At 48.2% G+C, this 20,001-nt stretch overlaps 1 protein-coding gene across 11 annotated transcripts in view; it reads left to right on the forward strand.

The window, feature by feature from the left end:
• Positions 1-20,001, forward strand: part of LOC129621864 (neurexin-3-like) — a 300,739-nt gene that overhangs the window by 66,031 nt on the left and 214,707 nt on the right. For 9 of the 11 annotated variants that reach the window (XM_055538781.1, XM_055538783.1, XM_055538780.1 and 6 more), the window contains exon 2: positions 8,502-9,939. In XM_055538781.1, coding sequence (XP_055394756.1) covers positions 9,231-9,939 — 709 coding nt within the window. In that variant the 5' untranslated portion in view covers positions 8,502-9,230. Of the gene's footprint in view, positions 1-8,501; positions 9,940-11,612; positions 11,921-20,001 lie in introns of those variants that run through there. The other 2 variants (XM_055538775.1, XM_055538776.1) reach the window with 1 other exon arrangement.

The raw sequence follows: 20,001 nt of genomic DNA on the forward strand, positions 1-20,001 counted from the left end.
GTCCGGCTCCAGAGGCCATGCCTTTAACCTCTGTGAAAGGGGTACTCAGTCTAATACCTGTATTCTATTTGGACCTTACAGATTGATCTCTGCCTTATCGAGCCCATACGAGGCAGATCCAACTTCTCACCTTTGGTCTAGCTCTTTACATCATCTGGTCTCAGGTCTCTCTTCTCTGGGCTTCTCTGGTGGCTCAGACAGTAAGGAATCTGCCTGCAATGCAGGAGACCTGGGCTTGATCCCTGGGTTGGGTAGACTTCCTGGAGAAGGGAATGGCAACCCACTCCAGTATTCTTGCCTGGAGAATCCCATGGACAGAGGAGCCTGTCCAGTTATAGTCCGTGGGGGTCACAAAGAGTCAGACATGACTGAGTGACTAATACACATACACACATTTTCCTTTCTACTGGGTATATAAGTACCTGGCAGGGTTTGAGTTATTTACAAGATGTGATATATCTACATCATGGGTGCTCCATGATCTTAAAAATTTCAAACAAAAGACTTCCAATTCACTACCCTCTAACTCACCTACACCTCTCTCAAAAAGTGGGGCTCAGAATAAAAATCTAATGACCAGCACCAAATTGACACAGATCTTCATGTCCTTTTTCCTACAAGTTACATCATAATTAAGGGAGTCTAAAATTGCATTTGGTTATCTGGCAACCACAAAACCTCTTGTCTATGTCATTCCTCAATTCTTATCTCCTATATAGTTAGAAATTGTACCTTCTATCCTCATGGGTTGTTTATTTTGGAGGATCAAGTTGTCTAACTTTCCATTTATCTCCGTTAGATTTCCTCTTGTTAGACACAGGCTGTGGTTCAGGCCTACTGCGACCTCTTGAACCTTTGAAGTACCAAAGTGTTTGGATATACAGAGCCAACTCAACAATGCCAAGAGCAGTAGCCTTAGGGGTTTGAGGCAGTCTTAAATTGGAAGAGAGATGCCACATTCTAACTCTCAGTGTCAGTTCATTCACAACCATGACCAGTTGGTGAGTGGGCTTCTATTCCCATGGCCCTTCCCTCTTTGTCCAGGCTCTTGATGAATATGAATCAAGCCCTTCATCCAGGGCTTGACCTCAGATGACAGCCTACCTCCCCAAGCCTTTAACCACCACACTGTCTTTGAATGCTGCTGTTTAGCCAGTGACAAGTCTTTGTGGTTCTGTCCACCTTACATCCCTCATAACATGAGAAACTTTCCCAAAGGATCGGCAGGAGTCCATATACAACTCCATTGTGACTCTACTGTCATTGATGAGTATTCCCAGAAAAGGAATTTATTTTAGTCTGATGTGACTACGTCTTAGTTCTTACAGAAAACTTAGTATCTCAAGAAGTGCTATAGTTCAAGACTTTTTAAAAAAAAAAAACTCTTCTCTTCCACCTCTGTTCCCTTTTCAGCACAACATAAACTTTAATGCCCTTGATGGACTGGAATTGAGATCTTCAGACCTTTTCCTGAAGGACAGGGACAGCAAACCAGGATAAGGGTGAGCTTGGTGGCGGAGGCACCTTGAGACCAAAGCAGCTCAGCAGATGTCACAGGAAAGGAGAAGACATGAGGAGGGATGAGACTCTTAGATGTGAAAAATCGTGAAAGGGAGAACTGGGGTATGAAGTGGCCTGGGGAGAGAGAAGGATGATGCTCTCCCTGTCTGCCCGTATTTTCCTAGATAAGAGATTGGTGTTAACTTAGGGGTTTGTAAGGAAGGAGTTTCAGCCTCTAAGTGGAAACCAGTAATATGTTTCTTTTAAAACTCTCCTTCAGATGACAAATAAAATAATAAGTGAGCACATGCTATGTATCAGGAAGCGTATTGTTTTCAGTGAAGTATAACATAGATAGCGATGAGAGCTCAAGTCATCAATGTGCAGCCCTGTTGATACTTTTTCCCAAACTAAGCACTGTGGGCAACGCCACTCTTACCCAGAAACAGAACTACTTCACCCGCTTTGCCATCTTCCACTCATTAATTCCTTGAGAGTAACCACTATTCTGACATATATCAGTAGAGGATGATTTCTTTGCCTTGATTTGTTCTTTGCATAAATGGAACATGTAGGATATATGCTGTTCTGTGAGGTGCATCCATATGACTATCTGGACATAGGGCCAGGCATTCTCAGGGCTGTGTGGCATTTTGCATGAATAGACGACAATTTACTAATTCATTCTACTGCAGATGAACATGGGGTTATTTTCTAGGTTTCAGCTATTATGACTAGTGTTGTTATGAAAATTTTTGTGCATGACTTGGGTTGGACATACATAAGCATTTCTGTTGGTATTGGAATTGTGGAGTCCCAGGAGGGGAATTGTGGAGTCATGGGACAGAAATATTTAGCTTTAGTAGCTACTACCATGCAATTTTCAGAAAGTAGTTATACTGCTATACATTTTAAAGTTTAATAAAGTCCAAAGCTACCCTACAAGATAGGTATTATCATTCTCTCTCCTTCTCTCTCTCTCTCTCTGATGAATAAACAAAGACTCAGAGAGTTGCCCAAGGCTAAATAGCTATGGTAATGACAGTCTGAGTTTAAATCCAACTCTGTCTGGTGCCAAAGCCCATGTTCTTCATCACTACCCTGAATTGCTTTGATGTCTTGGAGAGAATTCATGCCTTCACCTCCCCCACTTCCTGCAGTAGAGCCTCTGCTGTAGAATTAAGATCGAGGGTACCAAGCGTGAGGGGCCGGCCTCGTGCTGTGGTGTCAAGAGGGACGTAGCTTGGTTGACAGTGAATCTCTGACGCCATTGTGCAAAAATGAGCCTGCAGCCCCCTTCAAAGCACCTGGGGATAGAGCATGCCCACATCCTCTGCTTTTGCCAAGGACATGGGCACGGTGGGTGTAGAACATTGGTGGTAGGGGTGAGAAATCTGACATGTCTCCCAAGTTACAGGGATTCCTCACAGGCATGGGTGGCCATGTGAAATGGAAGCTTCTCTTGATATGTCATGATAGATTTTTAAGATCTAGCATTAGGAATGTGTTATTCAGAACTCCCAGTCACAACCCAACCCCAAATTGCTTAAGCAAAAAAAGAAAAAAGAAAGTTTTGGTTCATGAGATGAAACCAGGATCCTTTGGGCTTCAGGTCTGGCTACATCTAGGTGCAGAAACATCACTGGAAATACATCTCTATCCATCTCTTGACTCTCCTTCTTTGTTGTCTTCATTTTTAGACAAGATTATCTTGAATAGTAACAGTGCTGCTGCTGCTGTGTCGCTTCAGTTGTGTCCGACTCTGTGCGACCCCATAGACGGCAGCCCACCAGGCTCCCCCATCCCTGGGATTCTCCAGGCAAGAACACTGGAGTGGGTTGCCATTTCCTTCTCCAATGCATGAAAGTGAAAAGTGAAAGTGAAGTCGCTCAGTCCTGTCCGACTCTTAGCGACCTCATGGACTGCAGCCTATCGGGCTCCTCTGTCCATGGGATTTTCCAGGCAAGAGTACTGCAGTGGGGTGCCATTGCCTTCTCCAGTAACAGTGCTATCTCTCATCAATTCTGGATGTCACTCTAATCGTTTGACCATGAGGTTAAAAAAAAAAAAGAGGGTCCTTCTCCCAATATTCCAGTAAAAGTTCCAGTGTAAACTCTAATTTGACTCAGTTTGGGTGACAAACCCATCCCTAAGCTAATCACTGTGGCAGGAGTTTGCAATGTCCTAAGTGGCTAAACTGGGTCCCAAGATCTGGGGTTGGGATGAACCCCACCTAAATGACATGGACCGAGATTGGTGGTGAAAATCATTTTACCTTCAAAGTGGGTCAAAGGGTATGGTGAAAGGGAGGCAGGTAGAACCAACAGAGAGCCATCATCGGGACTTTCTGGTCCTGATGAGGGACTTTAGAGGGATGCTGATGGGAGGTTCCAGAGGAGGAACTGATGAGCCCAGTCTGAGGCTTTGAGGACAGCCTTCATCACGCCTTCCCACCGTCCGTGGTTCTCAACACAGGCCCCACTTTCCTTTGAATCTGTCTCAAGGAAGCAGAGGAACTATAGGGAGGCAGTGGAAGGGTACGTGGCAGCCGGATCTTTCGAGTTGTGCCAGTGGTAAATAGCCCATGTGTTGGAGTCGTGTGGGGGCCCTTCTGTCTCCCAAGCAGCCGGATCATGAGACATTTGCAAAGATGCTAACCCCACGTAAGAAGTATGCTGTTCGATAATTATGTAGATTAGCTGGCAATTAGATAATGTCACTCACTTTCCCTCTCCTGCTCGGTTCTCAGACAGCAGACAAGCATTTTGAGCTTCTGCACCAGCCTGGGCCTTCCACATAGGCATTGGAGCAAATTCCCTGCCCCTGTGGCTGTCTGGGCCCTCCTGAGGCTCAGGATAGGGGAGCAGTTGGCTGACCGGTGGAGGGGGCAGCAGCCCACTCCAGTACTCTTGCCTGGAAAATCCCATGGACAGAGGAGCCTGGTAGGCTGCAGTCCATGGGGTCGCGAAGAGTCGGACACAACTGAGCTACTTCACTTTCACTTTTCACTTTCATGCATTGGAGAAGGAGATGGCGGCCCACTCCAGTGTTCTTGCCTGGAGAATCCCAAGGATGGCGGAGCCTGGTGAGCTACCTTCTATGGGGTCGCATGGAGTCGGACACGACTGAAGCGACTTAGCAGCAGCAGCAGCAGCAGCAGCAGCAGCACAGCCCTAGCAGAGGGTTAAAGAAGGCTTAAGGGTGAACGCTTGGGGCAGTTGGCTTGAGGGCTTTGATATTAAATGGAAGGTCATTTCTAGCATGGGCCACTGCAACAATTTCCCAGAGGTCACAGGAATGTCCATGGTCCAAGAAAGCAATGCAAGAGCTGTAGGAGAGAATTTTGGTGTCCATAGGGCATCAAGTCTAGGTTAACCTGATTCTGATGCTACCAGTCCTGAAATCAGATTCTGCCCAGCGCCTGTGAAGAGGAAAGAAAGCTTGGTTTTCCTGTTAGCCTTTTTGATTCCCCACGATGCAGGCAGGGGACTGTCGGTATCTTCAGTGCTGGTCTGGGCAGGAGGGGAGAATGGTCAGTCTGATGGACAAGGCTCAGCAGGCAGGGTTGAGCGACCACCCCAAAGCAGACGGGGTAAATTCCCATGATCCTCTGCACAGGGAGTGGTCCTGGGCAGCCTACTTCCTAACTCATGTGTTACCCCAGATCACTTGGCATGTGCTGCTTTGTCCTGAGGGGTCATCTGAGCCTGGCATTCAGGGAAGCCTGGAGGTGCAGGATTGCTGTCATTGTATGAAACAGAGAGGTGTAGAGGTCACCTCATGAAACACAAATGATCCTCAAGGATGCTCTTCAGCTTCTTATATTGTTCATTCTTTCTACACATGTGTCTCAAGCTCCCACTCCATGGGAGCCAAGGTCCTGCGGCAGCACCAGGGTGAAGCGGTCTGTGCCCCCAGGGAGATTTCATAGCATGGACTCTTTTATTGTTCTGCTTTCTTCTCTAAAGTACACTTGGCCCCACTACTTTGTGACGCCCCTAAGGCAAGTACCGTGTCTTCTTCTGCTTAGATCCAGGAGTGACTGGATGAATCGGAGCTCAATAAGTAGTTAGATTGAACTGAGCAAGTCATTTAATTTCTGCAGAAACACAAGTGACTTTCTGAGGCCCAGAGGGTTGACATCTAGATCAGTCCGAAAGCTTCTAGGGCCATCCATTTAGAGGGACTCCCATGTGCCTGCTCATCCATGTCATCGGGCCCTCCGTCTCCATGTCCTTGCCTTCCACCAAGGGGGTCCCACTGGCTGAAGCCACCTGAGCCTGGGCCTTGCCTGAGCTAGACTCCTAGGTCTAAACTGGCAGGAGGGGAAGTAGAGAAGGAGGTGCGGCAGCCAGGGGTAGTGTCACTGAGAAAACACTTTCCCAAGCCTCTGGAACTCAGACACCGTGGGCTCCCTCCATGCCATGTGATCTTTACATTCTCGGCTCATTGATATTTCCCGGCGTGGGATACTTCGTTGGAGAGACCTGGGCTTTGTGCTCGTCACGTCTGCCTTGCTCCCCACTCTTCTAGATCAGATGCATGATGGAGGGAGCGATAGGAGAGCAACTGTCCTTTGAGCACATTCCCTAAAAGTGGTCCCTTTAAAAAATTTGATTAAAAAATTCAGAATGGGGGACACATATACACCCATGGCTGATTCATGTCAATGTATGGCAAAAACTGCTACAATACTGTAAAATAATTAGCCTCCAATAAAAAAAAAATACTTTAAAAAAATTTGATTAAAAAATTATGTACACATGGCAGATATTAGGACCAGAAGAAGCCCTCTTTGGGCACAAGGGTCTCTCTTCTCCCCTGGGATGTTGCACTAGTGTTTGCACTAGTCCTTCTGGAACCTTCTTCCCAGACATTTACATAGCTAGTTCTCTCATCCTCCTTCAAGGCTTTCCTTAAATCTCATCTTCTCAGATCCTGATTCGTGATGTTTGCCTATTTCTGTGGTGTAAATATTCTAGCGTAGCTGATTTCATGCTACCAAAGTGTCATCAACCAGCTCAAAAACTGCTGATTTTTTTGGGGGGGGGGGGCGGCTCTAGGGCACGTGGGCTCAGTAGTCGCAGCTCACACACTCCAGAGTGTTGGCTCAGCTTTTGTGGTGCACGGGCTTTAGTTGTCTGGGGCTTGTGGAATCTTTCCAGACCAGGGATCCAACCTGCCTCCCCTGTATCCACAGGCAGATTCTTATCCACTGTACCACCGTGTGTGCGTGCTAAGTCACTTATAGTCATGGACACCTCTTTGTGAGCCTCTGGACTGTAGCCTGCCAGGCTTCTCTGTCCATGGGATTCTCTAGGCAAGAATGCTGGAGTGGGCTGCCATGCCCTCCTCCAGGGGATCTTTGCGACCCAGGGATTGAACTCATGTCTCCTGTAGCACCTGCATGCAGGTGGATTCTTTTACCTGTTGAGTCACCAGGGAGGCCCCAGGGAGGTCCAAAAATTGCTGGCATTTTAAAAGTTGGTTTGGCTTGTGCTTGTGCGAAGCCTATATGTTTTGGCACATGCTATGCTCATGCTCCAGTTAAGACTTCCTCACACCCCTGGAGATGCCCATGCCACACTTGGGGAACCACTGTGTGTACAGGATGTTTTATACCACAGAGGCTTTCCTTATAATGGATTTAATCAGCCTCTTTTTGGGTGGGCTTGTGAGTTCACTGGAAATAGGTGTTTGTTGCTGCTTAAGGAACAGCGTTTTCCTCTTCAAAGCATGAGTAATAACTAGCTTTGCTAATGCAGCCATCATAAAAATACTAGACAGTGGTCTGACAGCGACCATGGTGAATTATCAAGCATGCCAATTAATAAGCAGCAACTTGCATAACTCTTGAAAATTACACTCATTGCTCTCATGTGAACAGAGAAGTTTCCTCTCAGCTCTGTGACCAGAGTCTGCCTTCAGTCAGCCACCCCTTAACTGGGTGCTGGTGCATTTACAATCAGTATACAACACGCATGATATGCTCTAGGTCTGTGACATTCCTTAACTATTCATTTGTTGTTCATTCTGTTTTTTTTTTAAATTTAAAAATGTATGTTTTAATATACTGTCCCCCTTTGCAGACATACACACACTCACACGTACAGACATACACCAGCGATGCCCTCTTCTCATCCTTCCTTACAAATAAGGAAAGAAACAGGTAGCGTTCATTGTTCACCTACTGTGGCTATAGCCTCATGCTAGAATCTTCTAATACATGATTGCATTGAATCCTGTCTCCAACTTTGTAAAAAGGCTATTATTTTCTCTGCTTTATGAGTGAGAAAATAGAAGCTCAAATAAGTTAAGAAGTTTCCTCAAAGTTCCATATATAAGAACTAGGATATACTCAGCCTTTTCTTTTTAAAAGGTTCAAAGCACATTCCCTCCCTGCCACCCCCCACAAGACCTTTTCTCCAACATTTAGTTAAGAGATGAATGTTTTTTGCTCATTACTCACCTTCTAGTTTATTTTCACTGACTCCTATAAATAATTCCCTCAAAAAAGTAAAGGTGAGGATCTGTCTTCGGCTGCCTACACCAGACATTGGCTTGGCAAAGTGAGAAAGAAAATCTAAAACAAACAAACAAAAACCACTATCATGTTCATGTCTTTTAATAGGTAAACAAGTTAAAACTGCATGTACGTATTTGAGTATCTAAAATGTTAGCACGTACCTGAAAATTAAATTTTGGCCACGTGACCCTGTGATATGAACATTGTAAAAATGTGCTGATATGGCTTGGCGGGTTTGATACTTCTTTGCACATGGAAAACCTGAGTGCATCGTTAGGAGCTGAGCTTGGGGTCCTGACATGGCTCTGAAAGACCCCAGGCCTTCCCTGTCGCTTAAAGCACTAAGCGCTCTGGGACTCACTAGAGTAGACGGGCTCGCAGTCAGCACTCCATCAATATTTGTGAAATAGGGTGCAGTATTTTCCTCACATGGGGCCCTAATCTTCCTTTCCTTCTCCCCCGCTCCTTCCTGCAGGTCTTTTCTCTGGAGTCCTGGGAGGCAGGTTATGGGCTGGACCGCCCCTAGTGGACCATGAAGCCTGAGTCCACTTTCGTTTGGCCCCGGGCCCTGCTCTGCCTGAGCTTTCAACTTCCGGCTACTCCCCTCCCCGCGGCCCTCGGCTGCTAGGAGGTCGGCCTTCAGGGCTGGTCCTCGGCCTGTTTCTACCTTGCGTCTGGCTCACCTGACTGCTCGCTCCTCCTCCATCACGGCCCCCCTGACCCCAGCCCTCTCCCCGGCCTCCCTGGCTGGGCCGTTTGGGGGTCTGCTGCCCAGAGGTGGACATTGCTGAAGGCTTCCACCCACCAGCCAGCCCTCCGTGTACTTTTCTCCTGCCCAAATCAAGGCCTCCGGATCCACATTGGATAGCTGAGATCTGTTCTTGGAGAAGGACACTCTGCTCCCCACTCTGCACCCTCACTGTCCCCCGCCCGCCTGACTGACCTCCTCTATTGCTGCCCCGTCCTTCCCCCACTCTGTCTCTTACTGAATTTCTTGCTTGTGGGTGCCCACCAGGGGCTTTCTGGTTTTCTTTCCTCCTTCCTCATCCTCCTGTGTGTGTGTGTGTGCCTCCTCTCTGTTGTGTGTTCTCTGTCCCCCAGCCATCTCCTCTTCCTCTCTGCCTTCCACTTCAAAGGAGGTGGGGCAGGGGGATTGTCCCCCGAGGGCCATTCCCCGCCTCCGGGCCCCTGGGGCTTGGCCAGAATGAGCTTCACCATGCACTCGGTGTTCTTCACCTTGAAGGTGAGCCTCCTGCTGGGATCCCTGCTGGGGCTCTGCCTGGGCCTGGAGTTCATGGGCCTCCCCAACCAGTGGGCGCGCTACCTCCGCTGGGATGCCAGCACGCGCAGCGACCTCAGCTTCCAGTTCAAGACCAACGTGTCCGCTGGGCTGCTCCTCTACCTGGACGACGGCGGCGTCTGCGACTTCCTCTGCCTCTCCCTGGTGGACGGCCGTGTGCAGCTGCGCCTCAGCATGGACTGTGCGGAGACCGCTGTGCTGTCCGGCAAGCGGGTGAACGACAGCAGCTGGCACTTCGTCATGGTGAGCCGCGACCGCCTGCGCACCGTGCTCGTGCTCGACGGGGAGGGCCGGTCCGCGGAGCTGCAGCCCCAGCGGCCTTACATGGACGTGGTCAGTGACCTGTTCCTGGGCGGCGTTCCCGCCGACATCCGGCCATCTGCCCTGACCCTTGATGGGGTGCAGGCCATGCCCAGCTTCAAGGGATTAATCTCAGATCTCAAGTACGGCAACTCAGAGCCCCGGCTTCTGGGAAGTCAGGGTGTTCAGTTGGATGCCGAGGGGCCCTGCGGCGAGCGTCCCTGTGAAAATGGCGGCATCTGCTTTCTCCTGGATGGACACCCCACCTGCGACTGTTCTACCACCGGCTATGGCGGCAAGCTGTGCTCGGAAGGTAAGGGTCCTCTTCTCTACCCCTCTGAGGCTCGAGCCCACCCCTGACGGCTTGGGTAAGGATCAAGATCGCCTGGAGGGAAACCAGTTCTATCATTGACCCGCCTCTTTAGCTGCCTGTTAGATAATTGCGTCTCTTTCCCCGAGGGTGTGGTAGAAATCCTTGGCTTTCTCTCAATGGAAAAATCCATCAGATCTCAGCAGGAGAGAATCCTGACTACTCAACCATGGGCTCCTTCCTTACACAGATGTTTGGCTCTGCTCAAAAGTCTGAATAGAGTCGAGTATAGGATCTGAGCCCCAGCTCACCTCTTTCCACCGCGGTGAAGCTTCAAAGGGTCAGTACAAGGCCAGATGTCAGATAGAAAGGGGCAGAGTGGCTGTCTATGGCCCTCCTGATCCCTTGAGAATTGGGCCCTTGTGAATAGACAGGACACTCTGCATCACTTTCTCCTTATTGTCCCTAACATAAGGAATGCCGGTGCAAAGAAGAATGAGGGTTGATAGACTGTGGGTCCACACCGGGCCTTGCTGTCAACCCAGCCCTTCAGCCGTGCCCCTCCTCCCACAGTCTTCTGGAAGGTGTCTGATGGGTAGACAGGGCATTTTGGGGGGGGACTTCTCTCCTCCTCGTACTAAGACCCCCAGGTGATTCCACTGTGCAGCTAAAGGTGGGAACCAACAGGTCAAGGGAGGTCAGGTAGGTGGGGCCAGGTGAGTGTCTTAGTGCAGACTCCCACAATCCCTTCATTCACGTGCTACCCTACTGCCTTGGGATTTGTAGTTCAAAATAGTGTCTGCAGATGTTCCTTACACTTTCCCTGAAACCACCCAACTCCTAAAGCTGTGGTTGATATGAACGTTATCTACTAGCAGGTATTAAAACATTTCTTTAAATCAAAACAAAGTTTATTTCACAGGTGATATATGCTGGAGACCAGGACACCCTGGGGATCTTCTTGGGAGCCTCCTTGTAGGTCAAGTATGGGCTATCGCAAGAGTGCTTCTTTCCTCTTCTGGGCCTGCCATCACACCTCCCTTCTTGTGGGTGGGTTGCCAGAGAGGGAGATGCAAGACATGCAAGAAGTCCTTTTTTGACCTCTGTTATTCCTCACTGAGTCCACTGGAGGAGGGATGGGGCAGAGGGGTAGAGGCAGCCCGAACCCACAGAGTCATCTGGGGACAGTGGTTACTGAAGCACTTACCACAAGCAGGTCCCCCTGGAGCTGACCGCTGTTCCAGAGCTCCTGGGCTTTGGAGAAAGTTCTTCCTGAAGGCTGACACGAACACTTGTTTTCTCCTTCGCCCAAAGGATCTGTTCTGTTCTCAGAACTGGCATTGGAAGCTGGCATTCTTCCTTTCTAGGGACCAGAGTGTTTGCAAGTGTGTTGTTAACTTGCTGATTATCCCTGATTGCACTTTTTGTGTTTAAAAAGAACTCATTTCCTCTGGGCAGGTTTGGATCAGCACTTTTCTGCAGGAAGAAATCTCTATACTGTATATGTATACAATTTCTTCTCTCTCTTATTTATTTATTTATTTTTTTGGTTTGGGTGTGTGTGTATGTTTGTTTGAGGTCTCCAGAGGAGTTTCTTCTGAGTAGATGATAAGCAGTCAACTTTTTATTAGCTAAATACAATATATATATTTTAATGATGGTTTTTTTTTCTATAGGGTTCAGACCATCTCGTGGCTATGGACTGATGCCTCTATCTGTAGAAGGCAAACGCAGCATATTTCATTATTCTCACGGTACATAATACAGTAAACAGACTTAGTATTAACTGCACTCCACTAACTACGAACACTTGGTTGGTTTGGAGCAGTGCAACAGCTGAGGTGAGGGTGGATGTTGGGGGAGGTACCAGCATTTACTGTTGGTGACTTGAAGCCTGTTGCTCCTGGTAATTGTCATTATGTCTAATCAATCACAAAGATGCATCTCAGGCTTTTAGAAAATATCCGTTCTCTCCACACAGTTAATTTTTAGAGTAAGCAGGGGGAAAACTCACCTGTAAAATATGAAGGGGAAAAAAAAACACCCACAGCAGCTGCTGAGTGTCAAGCCGACCTGCATAAAACAAGACAAACAGCCTAAACAAATACCTGCCCGTTTTCCTAAAGACAGTGTAAAGCGGGCAGTGAGGGTGCCTCTCTTGCCTCATCTCTCACCCACTTTAAATTGCAAATGTCACAGAACTGAAATCCCCGGGGACTTGGTCCCAGCAGTGGGTCCTGTGTACCAAGCCTCTGATCATCCCACTTTGCAGGATGGGCCGTGCTGTTTGATTGTGTGAGGGTTTCATGCTTTAGCAGTTCAAGGGCAGGAAGAGCTGGGAGGGCTCCTGCAGCTTCAGATGAATGTGGTCGGGGCCTGTTGGAGGCGCTCTCTGCGGTCCATTAGCTTCTAGCATGCTGGCGGTATTGATGTTTGCTTGGCCTGTCTGGCTTTTCATGCCTCAGTGGCTCAGAAATGTCTCCATCCTGCACCCCAGGAACAACGCACGGCTGGGCCCATCTCTTCTATTTGCTTTGGGTGATTTTGACCTCCCATTGGGTATCTTTTCTAGGTAAGACCCACAAGACCCTGGAGATAGTTGCTGTGGGAGACTTGGGTTTGCGGGGGACGAGTTATGGACACAGTTATCTTCTGTTTCTTGTGGCAAAAGATTTTGGCTGCAGACTGAACCCCACACAGCCTACTTGGGGAAACTTCATCCCAAGACTCCCAAACCAGCTAGTGGTCACATTGAACATTCTGGCACATGATGGGGAGAGAGGGGAGTGGTCCTGGACTTTTTTTGTTCTTCTTCTAGGTTGTTATGTTTATAAATCAAATGTTTGGGTTTTCAACTTTAGATTTGTTCAAGATGACTTTAAATCTTGCCTCAAAATAACTTTACAATTATGCCTATCTGGTTTGGAATATAATCCTGCTGCCTGGGACATATTCACCTGGCTTTTTCTGTTTAGCCCAGTCCTGTTTTGGGGCATCTCTGAAGCTCACTGGACAATAAAGAGGTGCCCCCAGCAGCCTCCAGACAGCAGCCCTCTCGTTGGTTATTGGGGGCTTGTGATTACCTTGACATGAGTTTAGCTTGATTGTTTTTAAAACATTCTCAATTGTGAATGTGCAGGTATTGAATTTCTCAACAATCTTACAGCCATGACGAACTGGTTCACTGCCAAAGTGTCTCCATTTCAGTACCAGCTTCTCTGAAGAGTTCATTTAGCCTGAAACCAGCCTGCTGCAGGTGGGGTGGGGCCAAGGAAAGGTGGGGAAGTTTCCACAGGTTGATCTCTACAATCAGATCTTAATGATCAGATCTTAATCCGTGGGTCTACCTGTGTCAAAGATCATTTGTACACCCGTGTTTTTAGGTTAATTTCAGTGAGGTGACATGAGGTCCTGTTGAGTCAGCAAAAAGAAAAATCGGTTCATTGTCTATCTTTTCCTGCTAACTTAGGCAGGTGCCCAGGGCAAAAGCGGCTTGTTTTGAGTCTCAGCTGTTAAGTTTTCAGGGGTGGGGATCCCCCAGTGAGGTGCAGCTGTGGGTGCAGGTAATAGGGGCCAGAATCTGAGGACAAGCACACGGTGGTGTAGGCTCCACTAGCCTCCCATCCATCCCCCATCCCTCCCGCCGTCTGAAGCTGACATCCTACTCAGGTTGGTTTGATGGATGGCTCAGTACCACTGTGTGGCCTTCGTGTGCCATCCCGAAAGTGAATTTCAATTAGTTTTCTTTTTTATGGAGAACGTTCCGTTTCTTCTCCCATTTCTCAAAGCCAGAACTAAGATGGAAAGGTATTCCAAGAAGAGGTGCTTACCCCCGAGGCTTTACCAAGAGCCAGAGACATCCGATGCTATAGCAAAGGTCCCAGTGATTGCCATGGCTCCTCCCATGTTTGGGAGGAGTTTGGGGCACTTGTATAAAAATATCACCGTCTCTTCCCCTCGCCCTTGCCCCTGCTGCCTGAATAGTAATGTGGCTTTTTTCCTAATCTCAGTCAACCCCTATGGCCTAGGATCGGGGTGGGCAGTGGTGAGTCATCAAGAGGCCAGTCTAGCTCCTTTTCAGAATCCTTCCGCCTGGGGTGGAGACAAGCCCAGAAGCAGGGAGGACTCGATTTCCCACCCAGCATTCGGGCGTTAGGACCAGCCCTGCTCTCCCCCGGCCCAGTCAGCCAGCCATCCAGCGGGGGCTGTCGCTAAACGAGCCTGAATAGGGGTCTGATTGCTCTTTCTCGTCCTCTCCTCCTGATTACCCAGCGAGATTTCCTGGGTATGCTGCATGCTAAATGACAGAGCCGCCGCCTGCCACTTGCTCCAATTATCCTTCTTTTAACTGCAAGGGAAGAGCAATTTTTTTTTTAACTGCTCCCCCCACCCCCCTCCTCACAATAGCGTCTCTGCCTCCCTGTAAAGACAGGAGACCCTTCTTCCTTGTACCCCCTTCTGTGATACAGGAGAGCAGCCTTCTCCTTCCACCCCAGTCTGCACTCCAGCTGTGGGCTGCAGAGAGGGTGGGCCTTGGATAAGGCTTGATTCAGGTTCAGCAGGGTTGAGGGGAGGGCGGGCATTCTGCCAGAAGCCTTCCAGGAGCCCTGAACTTGCATTTGCATCTGGTGATGAGACACCACAGGCCCAGCGCTGGGGGGCTAATCATCTTAATTATCTTTAAGTCCCCTGTCTCCCTTCACAGGCTGTCCCAGAGCAGCTGCCGTCAGCTTAGTCCCCTGTTCACGGGACAGAAGAGGTGGGGTGTGGGCTGTGTGCTGGGGGGATGGAGCTAACAGGCCCTCCCCAATGTCTTCTACTGCACTGGGGTCACTGGCTCTAGAGAAGTGAGGCCCCAGGGGCAGGGGTGGGGGGTGGAAATGGAGTGAGAGAGGATTTGGGACAAGGCTCCAGAGATCAAGCAGCCTTCCTTAGAAAAAGTACTAGTGATGTTATTTACTATTTTTGAGTACCGCCCCGGCCTAAATCCTAGGTGCTTCCTACGCATGGTCTCATCTAATTCTCACAACACTCCTATGCAGTTGATACCATTAACTAGCCCCATTTCACAGATGAGGAAACTGAGGAGCAGAGAAATCAAAAACTTGATCAAGGTTTGGTGCTATGCTTAAGAGCACAGCTTCTGGACTTACGTGAAGGCTTGTCCACTTACATGCGGTTTTTGGAGATGGTTTGGAAGCTTCAGCATCCTCAACAATAATAATAACAACAAAGATAAGAACAGCTGACAGTCACCTGGCCAGGTCTTATCTGTATTAGCTCTTGTGACCCTCAGAACCACTCTTGACACACTATTGTTATTCTACTTTTGTAGATAAGGAAGTTGAGGGACAAAGGCTAAGTAACTCCCCCCAGGGAGAGACTGGAATGGAGTATATATCTCAAGGGTCTGGCTTCAGAGCCCACACTCTTAACCACTGTGCTGTCCTGCCTTGCAGCAAAGCAGGGATAACAAGAAATCATACGTTAGGGAGTTGAGAGCACAGAAGGAGACGAAACATATAAAATGATCAGCATAGTCTCTGGGAAAGAAGGAGTCCTAACTCTGGGCTGTTGGCTGCCTGGTGGGTTTAAGAATGAATTTTGTGTCAATTTGGTTTCATAGAAGGTTTGAGGCTTCCCTTTGAGCTACCCCCACCTCTGTCATTTTCCTTCATCCTTGTTAGAGAGGCAGCAGCAAGAAAAGGAGGGGAATTTCGGGAGCATCTAGAATCTAATTTCATTACCATTTTACCCCTGCCTAAGAGCTTGGGGTCACTGACAGCGGTGGTGCCTGCTGGACTGGATTCAGAGCTCTTTGCCCCGTAAATGTTGTGTTCCGGTCCACAAGGCATCCCATCGAGGGGGTAGCACAGGACTTACCGTCCCACAGAATAGGTGAGAGTGCCATTCATCTTGCAGGTAGACAGCGTGAGGGCAAGCTTAGATGCTGCCTGTTTGGCAGGTGGCCCTGCGACTCGAGAGACCAGATCTTCAACCTAGCATTTTATATCGCTCCTAGGCTGCCTTCATTAACACAAATGGCCTGTGTCTCCATTGTGAAATGGAGCATTGCCTCCCTGGTTGCTGATGATAAGCAAAATGTCAAACTCCTGGTGCAGGAGGTTATCAGCTTGGCCAGTCCCAAGAGGTCTGCTCTTCCCAGTAGGAAAGAAAGAGAGGCGAAGAGAGAATAAGAGAGAATGAATGAATCTGAGTATTCAGTTCCCACCCTGGTTTGAAATGAAGTGCCTGGGAATGGACCCATGGGTCACGAGGAAGTTGCGCGGCTTCCCCATGCTGGAGCATCACTGGATGGACCGCATGACCTTTTCAGACTCGCCCTTGATTTCCCAGGTACCAGGAAGTGGCTGGCAGCCCACCCAGCGTTGGCGGTCAAAGACGGAGCTCCAGGATTCATCCTTTGCACTTCTTGCTTTCCTGCTGTCTTCTGACTCTCTTCCCAGATAGCAAAACCAAACTCCCTTCCTCTGTGTTTATTCCTCCCTTTTCCTTTGTGTGTGTGGGAGGGGAGATTATTACAGAGGCGGAGGTGGATTTGCCACCAAACTAAACTTTTGGCCTATCTTCACTTGCATGGTCCCTTTTCAAGGCCCCGTGCATATTATTGTATTTGTGATTTTTGTTTTTTTTTCTTAAGGCATGCCTGACCTCACGAGCTTCTGGTTCCCCCTCTGTGGATCCGCCTCTGTTAAGAAGGCTTGTTGCTGTCCAGCAACAGCAGTGTTGCTCTGGGTGTATGAGTGATTCCCCAGTGACCCCTGACCCTTCATCACAGACGCGTTTCCTTTCCGTTCATGATCAACAGGGAGGGAGGAGCCATGGGGACGGAGCGCGGGAGGATGAAGGCAGAGAGGAACATGATTTGGGGAGGCGTGGTGGGGAGCAGGGGACACGTAGGACATGCAGTGGGTAACGAGGACGTGCTCAGAAATGTTTGCTGTAAATTTCGAGGAACAAGCTGGTGTTTAAGCAGGGGACGCATCCGGGGCCCTCCTGAGGTTTCGCAGCTGAGGTTGGGATGCTTGGTTTGCGCGGCTCAGCGCGGGGCCGTGTTACAGGTGGCAGGCTGCGGCTGACAGAGGAGAGGGACAAAGCGTGGCTCGGCAGGCCTGCCTCTGTGATCTATTTGGGAACTGACAGTGCCAGTGGGTTGTCATTACTGCTGTTGTTCTCCAGAAATTGATGTCTTTGGGTGACCTATTTAAAAGCAATATGGGGCCCCTTTAAATGTGTCGTCATCTGTGTCTGCGCTCAAACCTCCACGGCTAGCCACGGTATTCCAACACAATGTATTTTCCAAAAAAAATTTTTTTTTAACATCTAGGAACCGGTACCAGCAGCTTTTAAAAACAAATTCATCGCATCGTCATCCTGCCCAACTCTCCAGCTCCACTTACTTGGTGTGTGGACCTAAAAATCATGAATGCTCTCAGCTCTTCAAGGGAGGGAGGGAGATGCAGTTTTCTGGAAGTTTGTGCAAGGTCCTAAAGAGGCTGAGGATGAAAGAAAGGCAGGGATGCAGGCTGTGGGCAATGGGAAGCTCTTGGTTTAAGCTGTGAAATGCATTTATATCCTTTTGGTTTTACCGAGGCTCTTGTTTAAGTACAGTATCTTTGCAGCTAAGAAGGTGGCTCGGGGGAGATTTTCCTTTATGTTTCTCCAGGGACCTATATGCATCCAAGCCTTCTCTGACATTTTTTCCTTTTGCCTGTGGATTTGGTTCTCCTGAAGTGGTCCTGTTTGCTGATGTAAAGTCCTTAGAGGCCAGTGTCTTGATAATCCCATGGTTGTCGGCAGTGTTAGGGTTGGTGCCTCCACGCTGGCAGGCGGGGCATTCCAGGCAACCCCATAACCTTTCCTCCAGGCATGATTGGAATAGAAAAAGTGCAGTGAGAGAGTGTACAGCTTGTTTACCCGATAGGTTGCTGTCAAATAAAAATGAGCACCCATTGCCAGGAGGGATAAGCAAGGTTGACATTGCTTCTCTGTGATCCACGTGGTGGGAAAAGGCTCACCCAACACTCATGGTCTCCACCTTCCTCCTCATTCTCTCAGGCTTCTCTCCAGAAGGGGTCCTGTCTCTCGCATGGTTAGCCTTGGATGGCTAAGGGAATAAGGAAGAGCAGGCTGGAGGGTGTTAAGCCTCTCATCCGTGGGATTCTGAAAGACTAATGATCGTCCCGCAGCATATTTGCTTGATCTCGGTCAGGAAAGGCAAGTCTGGAGCTCAGGCTGAGGCAGTGTGCTTTGAGTCTCTTCTTATAAGGAGTCACACTGAAACATCAGAGGGGTGCTCTGGTGCCATGGGAGAAATCATCTGTAAGGGATGCCCCACAGGTCCTGTGACCCGTGTAGAGGTCAGGAAGACATTTACACCGCCTTCTAGTCATGGCTTTGCCTCTGTGATGCACTGAAAACCAAGGTGTTCAAAAACAAACACAAAAATCCGCCCCTCCCCCAAAACCAAAAACCAAGATGCTTGTTAACAATCATGGGATGATACATTTGGACGGAACTTTCTTTTAATTAAGGCATAATTGACATACTAAAGTAGTTTCAGGTGTGTAACATAATTTCAAATTCAATATTTGTCTGTATTGCAAAATGCTCACCACAATAAGCCTACTTAACATCCATCACCCTACATAGTTCAGTTCAGTTGCTCAGTCTGACTCTCTGCGACCCCATGGACTGTAGCACGCCAGGTTTCCCTGTCCCTCACCAACTCCTGGAGCCTACTCAAGCTCATGTCCATCGCATTGGTGATGCCATCCAACCATCTCATCCTCTGTTGTCCCCCTCTCCCCAGTCTTTCCCAGCATCAGAGTCTTTTCCAGTGAGTCAGTTCTTCACATCAGGTGGCCAAAGTATTGGAGTTTCAGCTTCAGCATCAGACCTTTCAATGAATATTCAGGACAGATTTCCTTTAGGATTGACTGGTTTGATCTCCTTGCAGTCCAACAGACTCTCAGGAGTCTTCTCCAACACCACAGTTCAAAAGCATCAATTCTTCGGCTCTCAGCTTTCTTTATAGTCCAACTCTTACATCCATACATAACTACTTGAAAAACCATAGCTTTGACTAGACAGACCTTTGTTGGCAAAGTAATGTCTCTACTTTTTAATATGCTACATAGTTACAACATGCTTTTTCTTATTATGAGAACTTTTAAGATCATCTCTCTCAGCAACTTTTAAACATGCAATACTGTATTATTAATAGTTTAGTTACCATGGGCTGTACATTACTGGAGGGTACTATAAAGGTCATTGGGTCTAATTATTCATTTCACATCCTCTTCTCAACTGTGTAAGACATCTCTCCCTGACTAAAAAACCCCGGGCAGTGGCAACGGCAGGGGCTTGGTACTTCCCAAAGCATCCTGATATATCTCTGATTACAGAGTATTGTGGAGCTCTTCCTTCATCAGGCCAAAGTCTGCTTCTCAGACATTTCCTCACTGGTCCTCATTTTAATTAAAGCAATCTGACCTTTGCGATGGGCCATGTGGGTGGGGTGAATGGGTAGGTCATAACATTTCTGGATGATGCTTTGGAGGAATTAACCCTTGCACAAAGTAGAATTCATAAGGGATTCTCTAATATAGCACTAACAGTATACACACCACTGAGTTATTTAGAATTAACTGCTTGTGATTAATCTTAAACGACATGGGAGGGATTGACGTGGGAAGAAATCCTGATGTAAGCAGGTGATTCATGCTCCAGTCATTTTGTTCCTGGGGAGCTTGCACTCTGAAGGATTCATGCTTAGCCCCATCTCTGGCTCTATTATCTGTGCCTAATTTGATCCCCTCTAAGATGTCCCATCTTCCTCCATATTCAGCCAGCTTTTCAGCATCTCTGAATTTCCAAGGAGCCCCCTGGAAATATCTAATGGCTCAGAAATAAGGTGAGAAGTTCCAGAATGCTATGGAATAGAGGAAAATGGAATTGGATTGGACTTGCTTGACAAGTCTATCGTGGCAGCCAGGATCAGACGCCCCAACACACATCCAGATTTTGCTTAAAAGCTTTAAA

The sequence above is a fragment of the Bubalus kerabau genome, chromosome 10, assembly GCF_029407905.1.
Source record: "Bubalus kerabau isolate K-KA32 ecotype Philippines breed swamp buffalo chromosome 10, PCC_UOA_SB_1v2, whole genome shotgun sequence".
Taxonomy (NCBI): domain Eukaryota; kingdom Metazoa; phylum Chordata; class Mammalia; order Artiodactyla; family Bovidae; genus Bubalus; species Bubalus kerabau.